Source organism: Phacochoerus africanus, chromosome 14 (genome assembly GCF_016906955.1).
Source record: "Phacochoerus africanus isolate WHEZ1 chromosome 14, ROS_Pafr_v1, whole genome shotgun sequence".
NCBI lineage: Eukaryota > Metazoa > Chordata > Mammalia > Artiodactyla > Suidae > Phacochoerus > Phacochoerus africanus.
Genome location: NC_062557.1, coordinates 24,966,854 through 24,979,967, shown reverse-complemented (window position 1 = coordinate 24,979,967; position 13,114 = coordinate 24,966,854). Strand labels below are relative to the sequence as shown.

General features: G+C 52.6%; 2 protein-coding genes and 1 long non-coding RNA gene across 12 annotated transcripts in view; 2 read left to right on the top strand and 1 right to left on the bottom strand.

Moving 5' to 3' along the window:
• The window catches only part of HOXB3 (homeobox B3), a 41,193-nt gene extending 38,146 nt beyond the window's left edge, over window positions 1–3,047 (top strand). For all 8 annotated transcript variants that reach the window (XM_047758196.1, XM_047758198.1, XM_047758195.1 and 5 more), the window contains one exon: window positions 670–3,047. In XM_047758196.1, the coding sequence (XP_047614152.1) occupies window positions 670–1,514 (845 nt within the window). In that variant the 3' untranslated portion in view covers window positions 1,515–3,047. The remainder of the gene's footprint in view (window positions 1–669) is intronic.
• LOC125114754 (uncharacterized) lies at window positions 707–5,633 on the bottom strand. Of its 3 annotated transcripts, none has more exons than XR_007131893.1 (5): window positions 5,245–5,633; window positions 3,327–3,505; window positions 1,936–1,997; window positions 1,446–1,508; window positions 707–824 (listed from the first exon to the last, which is right to left on the bottom strand). It is a non-coding gene; the product is annotated as an uncharacterized LOC125114754 (long non-coding RNA). The 3 variants fall into 3 exon arrangements; XR_007131891.1 differs by having other exon boundaries at window positions 789–919; window positions 5,245–5,632; XR_007131892.1 differs by lacking the exon at window positions 707–824 and adding an exon at window positions 858–919 and having other exon boundaries at window positions 1,436–1,508; window positions 5,245–5,632.
• A 1,069-nt stretch (window positions 5,634–6,702) lies between these two features.
• Window positions 6,703–9,376, top strand: HOXB2 (homeobox B2). Its single transcript, XM_047758204.1, has 2 exons — window positions 6,703–7,450; window positions 8,264–9,376. Exons 1-2 carry the CDS (start codon window positions 7,066–7,068, stop codon window positions 8,938–8,940), a joined length of 1,062 nt encoding a protein of 353 aa, XP_047614160.1. The 5' UTR covers window positions 6,703–7,065; the 3' UTR covers window positions 8,941–9,376.
• The last annotated feature ends 3,738 nt before the right edge of the window (window positions 9,377–13,114 follow it).

The following is a 13,114-nucleotide window of genomic DNA, read 5'->3' as shown; positions in this document are numbered from 1 at the left end:
CTCCCTCCAGCCCCCCTCCACCTTAGCTTCTGAGAGGTCCAGGAGGCGAAGTGCTCGGCCTCAGCCCTTCGGAAGGCCACAGAGCCACGAGCCACTGCCAGTAGGCGCAGAGTCGTCAACGATTGATGATGATTATGATTACTGTGGGTATTAATCACAATCGCTCGGGCGGCCCGGGGTCCCGGCCTCGAGGCACAGTGGCCTCTTCGCGCCACCCTTCTGTGCCCTGCCCAGAACGTCCAGACTCCCCCAAGGGGTCTCCCCAGACACCTACCTGCCCAGTCCAGGGGACCGGGCGGGGTGGGCGTGGGAGGAGTGTCTTCCAAACCTGGAACTGAGGATAAGGGGGAGAAAGCGTGCGCGAGAAAATCCAGCCCTAAATAAATGGCCATGCGGCTCTGCGTGACATGATCAAATTTTCATAAGCTGGGGCAGCGAGAGGAGAACAGGTCTCTTAATAAATGCCACTATTATAGAGTGTCCGCTAATGCGACGGGCGGTTGGGGGGGAGGGGAGAGAGAAGGAGGCGGGGACGCGAAGGGGAGGGCGGCCAGGGCTCCGAGTCCGGGCCTGGATTTATTAAGAAACGATGCATTCAATTTCGGCGTGTTCAGTAATTATCTTTTATTTCATTTTCTCCCCTTCCCACCCCTCCCCCCTCGGATCCAGCGGAGGGCTGCAGCGGCGGCGGCGGCGGCGGCGGCGGAGGCAGTGGTGGCGGCGGGGGCGGGGGCAGCGGCGGCGGGGGAGGGGACAAGAGCCCCCCGGGGTCGGCGGCTTCCAAGCGGGCACGGACGGCGTACACGAGCGCGCAGCTGGTGGAGCTGGAGAAGGAGTTCCACTTCAACCGCTACCTGTGCCGCCCGCGCCGCGTGGAGATGGCCAACCTGCTGAACCTCAGCGAGCGGCAGATCAAGATCTGGTTCCAGAATCGGCGCATGAAGTACAAGAAGGACCAGAAGGCCAAGGGCCTGGCCTCGTCTTCGGGGGGCCCCTCCCCCGCCGGCAGCCCCCCGCAGCCCATGCAGTCCACGGCCGGCTTCATGAACGCCTTGCACTCCATGACCCCCAGCTACGAGAGCCCGTCCCCGCCCGCCTTCGGCAAAGCCCACCAGAATGCCTACGCGCTGCCCTCCAACTACCAGCCTCCTCTCAAAGGCTGCGGCGCCCCGCAGAAGTACCCCCCGACCCCGGCGCCCGATTACGAGCCTCACGTCCTCCAAGCCAACGGGGGCGCCTACGGGACGCCCACCATGCAGGGCAGCCCGGTGTACGTGGGCGGGGGCGGCTACGCGGATCCGCTGCCGCCCCCTGCCGGCCCCTCCCTCTACGGCCTCAACCACCTTTCCCACCACCCCTCTGGGAATCTGGACTACAACGGGGCGCCCCCTATGGCCTCCAGCCAGCACCACGGACCCTGCGATCCCCACCCTACCTACACAGACCTCTCCTCTCATCATGCGCCTCCTCCTCAGGGTAGAATCCAAGAAGCGCCCAAGCTAACACACCTGTGATGGGAGAGGGAGGGTTGGAGGGACAAGGTCCTGGGGTAGGGGAGACCCAGGAGGGGCGGGGACTGTGGAGCTCTGCGGAGTGGGGGGGAGCACCCTGGACATCTGAGAGAAAAGGCAGGGAGGTGGCAGTTAGGCTTCCTGGGAGGGAAGGGCCTGGAGCTCCTTCTCCTTCCCCTGGCCTCAGAGGTTGCCTTTTTAAAGTCTTGCCGCCCTTGTTCAGTCTGCCTGTGTATCCACTGAAAAGGAATCCACAGCAGAGTAGAGATGACCCCATCAATCCCAGGCCTCCAGCAATACCCAAATGGAAGTCCACCCTGGGCACTGGAGTAGAGGAAGAGGAGATAGGGCAACAAGGCAGAGAAGCACATTTTTAAAAACCGACGAGATGGCTAGGCCATCACCAGCCAACCAACCAACTTACCTTTGGTCTCTGTCATTGGTAATTCCCCAAATCTTGATTTTTTTTTTCTTCTGGCAATTCTCCTTAAAAAAAAAAAAATTAAAGACACATTTCAAAACCAAGGGCACAAAGCACGTTTCCCTCCCATTTCTCCTGAATCCTCAAATTTCTTCCCATCTATTTGAGGTTGCTGGGGTACTCCCTGCATTTCTCGTCCCATATTTTTCTGCTCTAGGACATGCATATCTATACCCCGTCCCCATCAATTATACTCTTCAGAGGGCTCAGGGATGGTGAGAGATCTTGAAAGTCAGAGCTGTCTATATTATAAATATATATATATATTTTCTCTTATAGTAAAAGCTGGGAGGTAAGGGCTGGCAAGTTGTCAGGATTGAAGGTTTGCCCATTCTGCTGCCTCCCATCTCAGCTCCAGGTCCATCCCCCTCTCAACAGAAAGCAATCGGTGACACGAGGTTCCACACTTTTCTTTTCTTCTGTTGCTCTCTTGACTTAACGTGAAAACAGGGTATATTTTAACAAACTGTCTGTCCCAGGGCCGGGCTGCAGCTGGGCCTGTGCGCCTTGCTCAACCCGGGACAGGACACTTTTGTTGCACTTAGAGTTTACATTTTAATGGATATAAAAACAACTGTGAGAGATGCCTGGGCCTGCAGGAGTCCAGCATTGCTCAAAAAGCGTGTGTTCTAGTGAACATTTTCATATATATTTATTGGTTATAGCCTGTTAAAGTATTTTCTTTTTTGTATTATTTATCCCCCAACATTATGTATTTATATGAGGGAAAAAGGAAAAAAAACTGTACTTTTTTTAGTATTTACTTGTTACAAAGGACGTTGTGTTCCCTGTCATGTAAAACCAGCTATTTTAGTTATTATTGTACTCTAGAAAAGAGCTGTAGATTTATGTTAAACTCGTACTTATGAGCAATTGTAATTAGTTCTAAAAGGCATGAACTCAGCTCCTAATTGTCACTGTATAGTCCTGAATTTGTAGAATTAGAGTTAATTCCCTCTTGGAACTTTCTTTGTTCTTCCGTAGTTACTTTTTCCCTTACTTAAAAGGGTTGTCTGTCAAACAATTCTTGAATAAACTTTCTGTTATCAATTTTATCTTGTCCTGGTGGTCCAATTTAGATAGCAGAGCAGGCTGCTGACTGCCAGATTTCCCCCAAGGGAAGAAGGGGGGTGAAGACCCTATCCTGGCCTTTCAGCCCACTGCTCAGGCCCCTACCTCCCCCCCGCTGTGTCTCAGGTTTATTTGGCTTTTCTCACACAGGCTTGGGATGTTCTGGCAACTTCTTTGGCTAAGATTTAAGTAACAAGTTAGGGGGAAGGGGGACTCTCTCTAGGTCTCTAGGCTTTGCCTCTCAGTTTTTCTCATTCACTGACCTTTTGCCTTTTTGCTGTTTTGGCCACAACCTTCTTAGTCCACCCCCTACTCCCCATCCCGTCAACAACAACAAAATGTGGCCGGTCACTGCTTCTTCCTCGAAAACCTAAACTTCACAGTTCTCTTCCGGAGCTACAAAGAAGCTGTCACGTGACCCGAAGCCCAACCACCATTGGGTCTAAAATGAAAACAAAGGAAAATGATTAATCTAAAATCAAACAAAACAAAACAAAACAAAAAACCTTAAGGCCTAGACTTCTCGGGTCAAACCTTAAAAGTAAAGTGAAATTAAATCACTAAATAAAACGCGGGGTGGAGAGAGAGGAGGTGTGTTTGATTTCCCCTGCCAGGGAAAGGAGGAGGGTTGGGAGAAGCTGCTGGATTCAAGCGTAAATAAAATGGTCCCCAGGCTAATGTGTCGCTCTGTTTCCACGATCCTTGGGAAAACTTCATTTCTTAGTCGTGGTTCCATAAAAGTTTTATCACATTGGAGCGAGGATAGAGAGGGTCTGTCAAAGATGAAATGTCACTGCCGTGTCGCTGGAGCCGATAAGAGCGAGGAGACAGGGCGGCTGAAATATGGAGCTAATTCGTTGAAAGAAGCGATGGCTGCTTGCTGAAGAGTTGCATAATTCTAATTGTAAGCGATGCGCCCGCATTGCTTAATTAGGAGCATATATTTGGTGGTAGTGACGGGGGGGGGGGGGGGGTGTCGGTGAGAGAATCGTTCCAGGGCCTCAGCCTTAAAGCGAGGGCTGATTTTCATTTTTATGTTGCATCCTGGCAGTCCAAGGTTAGTAATTACAGTCCTTATGCAACAATAAATAACAATAAAAAAGCAACCTGAATTCTACACCCTCCTCACTACCACCACCACCGCCAAGTAGGATTTTAACTGGACTGGGCTCATCCAAGCAGCAAGCAATTTAGCATTGGTTCAGGCTATAATTTAAAGGCATAAGAGCGTGCAAAGTTTGATTGGGATCAAATAACGCTCAAGGGTTTCTCTTTCCTTCTGTCTTTCTCTCTCTCCTCCTCTACCCTGAATAACATTTTCTGAATAATGTAAGTAGATGAAGCACCATGTTTGGCTCTGGGGGTTAAGAGGATTGATTATTTACCTAGCGGAGAGAGGCAGGCCAAGTCAGAGAATTAAGCTCTGAAATTTAGAGTTTGAAAAACAGAGCTTTTGGCTTGAAACTGGAATTGCAAACAAGAAGAATAAGGGGTGCCTTGGCTCAGTGTCCCCCTACCCTTCTCTCTGAGAGATTTCAGGCCCTAGCTAAGCAGCCAGGGTCCTGGGGGAAATATCAGGGCTCTAAGATTCACAGCACAACAGGGGGGCGGGGAAGGGGGCGTCTCTGGGAAGGAGGGTTCTCTTGGCCCCTTTTAACACCCAAGTTTTCTGCTGTTCTCTAATCTGGCCATAAAATCTGTCAGCAGGGTTAGAGAGGGCTGTATTTCCTGCAGGAACAGCCGGAGAGAAGCCTTAGACCTTGCAGCCAGCTGGAGAGGCTGTGAAAAAACAAAACAAAACAAAAAAACCTTCCAGGGCTTCTCGAGGGGGTGGCCTGAGGGAGAACCGTCTCAGGCCTCACTGCACAAGTGCCCAGACAACTGCTCTTGGGCTTCTTCTCCGCCTGCTCCCCACTCCCACCCCCATCCCCACTTCCACATGGCAAAAATCACTTTCTTGGGAGCCGAGTGGGACACGACCGTCTCTGGCTGGTTCGCCCCGTTTTTCAGAGCAGCTCGCTTGGATCTGAGCCCTCCAGAGCCGGCCACCCCCTGGGCCCCCCGGAGCCCCCACCTCCAGCTCCCCTGTTTTCATCCTGCCTGGCTCCCACCCCCACCCTGCTCCTCAGCGTTCTCTGTCCTGTTTCATGAGTCACACCACCCACGCGGAGGAATACTCACCACCACCCACTCGGCTCTTACAGTGACAGAAAGTTTCTAGCTCCCGCTGCCCGGGCCGGAGTTGCCATTTCTCTGCTAACCAGGCTTGGCCTCCTCCTCGGCCGGCCGGGCGGCAGCGAGCAGGGAGGGGGAGGGGAGGCCCGAGCCGTGGGAGTTCTCCCGGCAAACTTTCCACCCAGCCCAGCGCCCTTCCGCGGTCCCCATTTCCCATCTGTTTCCCAGCGCGCCCAGCATCACCTTTCTCTTTTGCTTCACACCCCCCACCCCCCAGGCCTTTTCAAGGGATGTGGAATTTCGGCTGTTCCCTCGGCTTTCCCAAAGAGCCAAATTCTTTGATGCCATCAGAGCGAGCTGTCAGGGGGCTAAGATTGATCGCCTCATCGCCCCTCGGTCCCTCTGACCCACTTATTTAAAAATCTTACCCCAGATCGACTTTTCATTTTCTGCTTTGAGATCTAGTTTCGCACCAAAGGCTTGGGGCCGGAAGTCTTGTGGACCTTCCCTCTGGTAAACGACAGCGCTCCTGAAAGCGCATACGCACCCCATCCTCTGAAAAGAAATAAATGACAACAACAACAACAAAATTCCCCCCAGGGGCCAGAAATGGAATATCATCTCAGTGGTCATCATTTGCCCACCACCTCCATGTTCAGGGAAGATTGTCACATCGGGGATGTTGATTAATAATTAATTAATGAGCACAATGGCAAAAATAGGATGGGAGTCCTAGGGGGGAGCCCCCCCCCCAACACTGACCTGAGGTTTGAGAGTTTTCTAAACTTAAATCCGTGGCTACCTTGGTTCTTATTCCCATTCCTGGAATATAGAGGCAGATTCAGGCCAGAAGCTTGAGTGGGTGTCTTAGGCATTTTAGACCCTGTTGGTTGGGGGGGGGGGTCATAGGGGAGGGCAGAAGCCTCCAGGTGAGGAGAGCGGGTAGACCTGGGGGCAGGGGCAGTGCTGCAAACACTGGGCAGACAAGGGAGCTGAGACCACACAGCTTTGTAGGCTAGAGGCCCAAAAGGGCCCCTCACTATCTGTCTCACTCCTCTGTGTCAGCCTAGGAGTGCTTGTCGATTTTCCAAGATTTATCTGTTGCTTTTGGGGGGAGTGGGTGGGACCGGGACAGTGATGCTGATGATTGTAAATCTCTTCTCTGTCCTTATTGCACTGCTAACAGGGACCTTTCCCAAAGGGAAAAGCCTCTTTCTACCACCTCTTCCCCCCACATTCAGATCCTCACTCTTTGGGGGGAGGGGGCAGGGGAAGGGAATGCTCCTGGCCTTGTAAAGAAAGCCTCTATTTACTCTATTTAAAATATTTGGGAAAGAGGAAGATTTCTCCCCTAGGTTCCCTTGTTTTCCTTTCCAGAACATCCCATCCTCTGAAGGGGAGGAGGGGAAGGTTCCTTTAGCTTTTCTGGAGAAAGGGAGGCATGAGGGAGAGGGAGCGTAGGACTGGGGGGCTCATGATGTCCAGGTCATGGTCCTCTAGAGTTTTTGAATCAATTAAAGCAAATAATGCTCTCTGTTTTCCACCAGGCCCAGACGAGCGATTGGCCAAGGCCGGTCCCGTGACCACGAATTCCCTGCAATTTTGCTGGAGTCCTGGGTTTTATAGACAGAGTCCCCATACGCTTGTATTTATCAGCAATATACAATTATAAAGGCCCAAATTTAAAAAAAAGAGAGAGAGATCAAAATCGTCCCTTCCCAAAATCGCTCCATCACACAAACCTGGGGGGGGCAGGAGGGGGGGTCCCTTCCGATCCTCCCTCCTGACGCCCCCCCCAACAGGCCCCCTCCCCCACCATTGAAAGCCATGAATTTTGAATTTGAGAGGGAGATTGGGTTTATAAACAGCCAGCCATCGCTCGCCGAGTGTCTGACTTCCTTCCCCGCTGTCTTGGAGACATTTCAAACTTCATCAATCAAGGAGTCGACATTAATTCCTTCTCCTCCTCCTTTCGAGCAAACCTTCCCCAGCCTCCAGCCCGGCGCCTCCACCCTTCAGAGACCCGGGAGCCAAAAGCGAGCCGAAGATGGGCCGGCTCTGCCGCCGCCTCCGCCGCCGCTCCCGGCCACCCCCCTGGCCCCCGAGTTCCCCTGGATGAAAGAGAAGAAATCCACCAAGAAACCCAGCCAATCCGCCACGTCTCCCACGGCCGCCTTCTCCGTCCTGGCCTCCGGGGTCGGATCGCCCGCAGGTCGGTGAGCGGGGTAGGGATGGGATGAGGGGCAGCTAGAAAGAGAGGGGGAGAAAGAGCGGTGGGGGAGGTAGAAAAGGTGGTGAGTCTGCTGGAGTTCCTTGCCCCTTCGAGTCCAGGGACGAGGAAGCAGAATGGATCTCTGAGGTTTAGGCCTGGCCGCTGCCAGTTTTTTTTTTTTTTTTTTCCCCCTACAGCTGATGTTGGAAGCTGGTTGGGGAAAAGGGTTTTTTTGTTTGTTTGTTTGTTTTGTTTTGTTTGTTTTTTTTCCCCTCGCTAGAAGAAAAGGATTCGATTGAGGTTTCATCGTTATCTGAGTGGAGTCTTGTTGGCTGGGGTTGAATCTGGAGGCAGAAAAAGATTGGGTCCCATCCACCCCAGCTCTAAGAGAAGAGGGGGCATTTGAGAGCTAGGGAGCTGAGGAGGAAAGGAGGTGAGGAATAATCTCTTTATGAACCTTCTTCCCAGGCTGAGTTGGAAAGTGCTGAACTGAGGGATCCACTCACACGACTTGGGAGGGGGCTCTGAGGTTATGGGGGCGAAAGGGAGCCGCTGCCTACTCCCTGCGTGGCCCGTGGGCGGCTCTCTGAATGCTTTGCCCTGACCCGGGCCGGGTCTGGCGGCGAGAGAGGGACGGGAAAGAACGCAAGAGCCGCGGGAGCAAGTCGCTTTGGTGGGCGGGAAGGGCGGGAGTGCTGCTCTTTAGTGCTGCAGAGATTGTTTTGGGTCGACTGGACAGTCTTTATGTCAGCCGAATAGGAGGTCGGGCTGAGCCCTCGGGCCGCGTTGACGCCCAGCTCGCTTTCCTTGCAGATGGGCCGGGACTGCCGGAGGCCGCGGGCGGCGGCGCGCGCAGACTGCGCACCGCTTACACCAACACGCAGCTGCTGGAGCTGGAGAAGGAATTCCACTTTAACAAGTACCTGTGCCGGCCGCGCCGCGTGGAGATCGCCGCCTTGCTGGACCTCACCGAGAGGCAGGTCAAAGTGTGGTTCCAGAACCGGCGCATGAAGCACAAGCGGCAGACGCAGCACCGAGAGCCGCCCGACGGCGGGCCGGCCTGCCCCGGTGCCCCGAAGAAAGCTGGCGAGGCCTCCGAGGAGCCCTTGGCCAGCCCGGGCCGCCCCTCCGTCTCGCGGGCGGCGCGGGAAGCCTGCTGTCAACCTCCTGAGGTCGCACCGGGGCCCCTGGGAGCGCCGGGCCTCCGGCCTTTGGCCGCTCGCGTGGAGGGCGCGGGCGCACGGAGCCCGGGCGGCGCGCTGCGCGGGGCCGGCGGGCTGGAGCCGGAGCGCTTGCCGGAAGACGCCTTCTCCGAGAGGCCCTATTCGCCTTTCCTACCCGACCTCAGCTTCTTCGCGGCCGACTCCTGTCTCCAGTTGTCGGGAGGCCTCTCCCCCAGCCTCTCGCTCGACAGCCCGGTTCCCTTTTCCGAGGAAGAGCTGGACTTCTTCACCAGCACCCTCTGTGCCATCGACCTGCAGTTCCCTTAACAACCCGCTTCCTCCTCCCGGCCCTCGACCCCTGCCCCCCTTGGCTGCCTGCGGGAAGCCCGAGGACCCCCACCCCCAAGCCGTATAGACTTCTTTACGTGTTTTGCTAAAATTCAGGTATTATTGAATTAGCGTCTCATCCACTTCCTTTCTTCTCTTTCTAAAATATTGGGCACACGGGTGTCTTTAACGAAAAAATCACAGTCACACAGAAAAAAATTCCGTTTGGTAAGAGTCCTTCCAACGAAATCTCAGGAATAATTAAACTCTAGGGGGGCTTTCCTAAAAAGAGCTAGAGGAACCTAGTTTCCTCTTTTTTTTTTTTTTGTTTAGACCGTAGATTATTTATTAAAATTCTTTAATAATAGGAAGAGGGGAAAGTATTTATTGTACATTATTTTCATAGATTAAATAAATGTCTTTATAATACAAAAACGAGTCAGTGTTTGTGTTGGGACCCAGGCCCTTTCCTCCCTCCCGGCGTCCCCTGTGCCAGCCTTCGCTCCCTGGGGACCAGCACCAGGTTTGCCTGGCCCTGGACGGGCTAGGTCCGGGTGGTACAAAAGGGGTCCTATTTGCCTCTTTGGCCGGAGATCTGAGAAGAGTGGGGGGTTTGCTGCCCGCCCCCTTACAGACGCTGCTTAGAAACAAGGGTGGGGGCAGAGGGTGTGCTGCGCACTGAAGTGGGTACAAGGAGAGGTGGGAGGGGGGCTCAGAAGTGCAGTTAGATTAGAAGGGGTCGTAAAGGTTTCCAAGGCTTCTCGCCTCAGTGCCCCAAGCAGGGGGGAGGGGCTTTTTCCTGAGCCAGGATGCCTGCGGACCCGAGGCCTGGGGACGCAGACAGGGCTAAGGAGTCAAGGGTTTTCTTGGGAACTGGCCTCCAAGAGGACAAGAAAGGAGGCCAGATGGAAAATGCAGCGGCGCCAGGCATCAGTGCTCTTTGGGCCCCTCAGTCACCCTAGGACTCCCGGGGTTGGGAGGAGCGTCCGAGGAGCGGCGGGGCGACGAGCCCAGGGAGGCCCGGGCAGCGCTGGGAGGCGCTTGGCCTACGGGGAGCGAAGGAGGAGCGGGGAGAGCGGAAGGGAGACCGGGAAGCAAGGAAGATGCTCAAAATGGCGCTGGGGCCGGGCGGCGGGGAGGGCGCGGGAAGAGGCTGCGGCCGCCATGACACCCGCCTCGGGATGCGCGCGGTCCAGCCCCGGGGACCGTCTCCGCACCCACCTTGGCCTTTCCGGATCATCCAGACGCCAGGGAGGAAAGGGAGCCAGGGAGCCTTCTTTAGGCTTTATATTGTTTAAAAAAGGAGCCCGGCGGATGCTGAGGACGCGAGATGTACGGAGAGTCGTCGGCGAGGGGGTGGGAATGGGAGGGGGTGAGCAACGGGTCTTGCAGGCCCGGGTCTGCCTCGCCAAATCTGACTTTTGATCCTTCACTCTGGGATTTGATGCCTAACCTGAGCTTTCTCCAAATGCAGACCTACCTGTCTTTGCCAACAACTTCATTTGCCCATCCCAACACTATCTCCTATCCCCTACAGCACCTTACCAGGCTACTTGCAAAGCCAGTAAGCGGGAAGCGAGGATCGATCTCCCCATCTGCCTCCTGGTTTGTTCCGGGGAACGTGGAGATTTAAAGGGCCCTGGAAAGCCATCCATCCTCCTTAGGTTTATTTAATATTTCTCCGGCTCAGAAACAGACACTGCAGGGCTACCTCCCTAGCAGATGCGGCCCTTCTTTAAAAGCAGTTTATTTCCCGAGCCTTTCAGACTTTCTCCTGGTCCAGCAGGACGGGGGCTTGGAGTACCAGGCACCGAGAGGCAAAAACTGTCAGGAAACGCCAGGAGCCAATGTAGGTCGTGACATATAGGACTAGACAGGCCCTTGCATATTTTTTTAACCTGGTCCCTCTGTGTGGGAAGTACACACATCTTATTCAACTGGAATTTAATCCTTTAAACTGTCTTAATATAGAATTCATCTCCTGCATTAAATAATCTTATGTCATGTTAAATTGCACTTATTTCTTTCATAAATAAATTAATATGGAACAATTAGATGTGTTATTATAATAATATTGTGTATCTTATTAGTTTACTTTCCCTCATAAAATATATAGGTATGAAATAAATTCAATATATTAAAGCAATAATACACAGCTTATTGGTTCGTGTGTTTATTTTCCCCATAAATAAGTGAATATACAATATATTAAAACCACACTATACATCTCATTGGGCTGTGTGTTTATTTCTCCATAAAATATGCCCATAGGCAGTGTTTAACATGTTAAAAATCACAGCACATAGCCATCTCTACACCAACAAAATAAAACATATATTTCAGCTGGGGCTTTGATTTCTATGGACAGTCAAACTAGATAATTTGGACTAATTAAAAATGCTTTTTATGCTATAGCAGATTCCTACAAAATCAAGAATACAAGAAGGCTCTTGCTAAATGCCCACCTTCCAGCTTTTTTTTGGTCAAAAGGAGAGCACCCTTCATCAATGACAAAAATGCAGGGTCTGCTTTGCTGGAGAGAATTTATATCCTGGATTCATGGCTTGGCCTGAAATACTCAGGGGCCTCTGAGGCTCCAGTCCCCTAAGAGCCTTGTTGCTCTAAGGACAGCAGCATCAGCACTACCTGTGGGCTAGTTCGAAAGGCAGGATCTTAGGCTCCACTCCAAACCTACTGAATCAAAATCTCAAATTAGCAGATCCTCAAATAAGTTATTTTTATTTATTTATTTTTTTAATTTATTTTTGTCTTTTTGTTATATCTTGGGCCGCTCCCACGGCATATGGAGGTTCCCAGGCTAGGGGTCGAATTGGAGCTGTAGCCACTGGCCTACGCCACAGCCGCAGCAACGCAGGATCCAAGCCGCATCTCCAACCTACACCACAGCTCACGGCAATGCCGGATCGTTAACCCACTGAGCAAGCACAGGGACCGAACCCGCAACCTCATGGTTCCTAGTCAGATTTGTTAACCACTGCGCCACGACGGGAACTCCTTAAATAATTTATATGCACATTAAAGTTTGAGATGTCCTGCTGGGTCATCTGGGTCATACGGCCACCTTGCTTCCTGCTTTCCTCCTGCTTAAGAATGTTTGACCTTTTTTTTTTTTTTTTTTTGGCCATTTCTTGGGCCACTCCCTCAGCATATGGAGTTTCCCAGGCTAGGGGTCAAATCGGAGCTGCAGCTGCTGGCCTATGCCAGAGCCACAGGAAGGCAGGATCTGAGCCACGTCTCCAACCTACACCACAGCTCACGGCAACGCCAGATCCTTAACCCACTGAGCAAGACCAGGGATCGAAACCGCAACCTCATGGTTCCTAGTCGGATTCGTTAACTACTGAGCCACAGCGGGAACTCCAAGAATGTTTGACCCATTTTACCTGGCCTTCCAATCCTTCCCAACCCAAACCAGTAGTCTAAAGGGCACTTCAGTTTCTGCCTGAGGCTGCATCGTTCCTGATTCCTCCCTGCTGAAGTAAGTAGGGAGTCAGGAGGGTCCAGCCAAAGTCTCAATCTACCTGTTTAGATCCAGGTACTTTGTGTGTCCTGGGGGTGAGAAGCAGCCAGTCCAGGGCATCAGGAGGTTCCATATTTCCCTCAATAGGTTATTATAAGAGAGAAGTTGGAACTCTTTTCATAGGCAACAGACAGCCTTTCTGTCCTTCCCACTGTCCCATATTCAAAAAGTCACCATCTCTGATACCCCCAAAACAGAACAAAGAGGCAAGGCATTTCCAAAGGGAAATGACCCCTGTTTTCCATCCCATCCAATTTCAGATTCAAAGGAATGCCTGGCAATTTGAGATTCATAAGGGACTGAGATTCAGGATGTCTGTGTTCCAAATTAAAACTCCTTTTCCTTGTTTCCTCTCTAGGGTCGTCCTCTTTAACCTGAGTTTTCCAGGCTGGCTATGGAGAAGGAAGGAGAAGAGGAGGGGTTCCCAGATAAGGCAGCAGACACCCCCCTCCTCCGGTGATGGCAGGTTAGAGAGCAGTGTCAGGTGGCTGCACTCACTTATCCCATCCTGACTGGGGCAGGGCTCCTCTTCAGGGGTCTGTAGCACACAGACTGGTTATAAATTGGCTGTGGTTGGAGTGGGAAGGCTTCGATGCAGTCTTGAAAGCTGCTGGTCAGTCTGCCCTGCTCTTG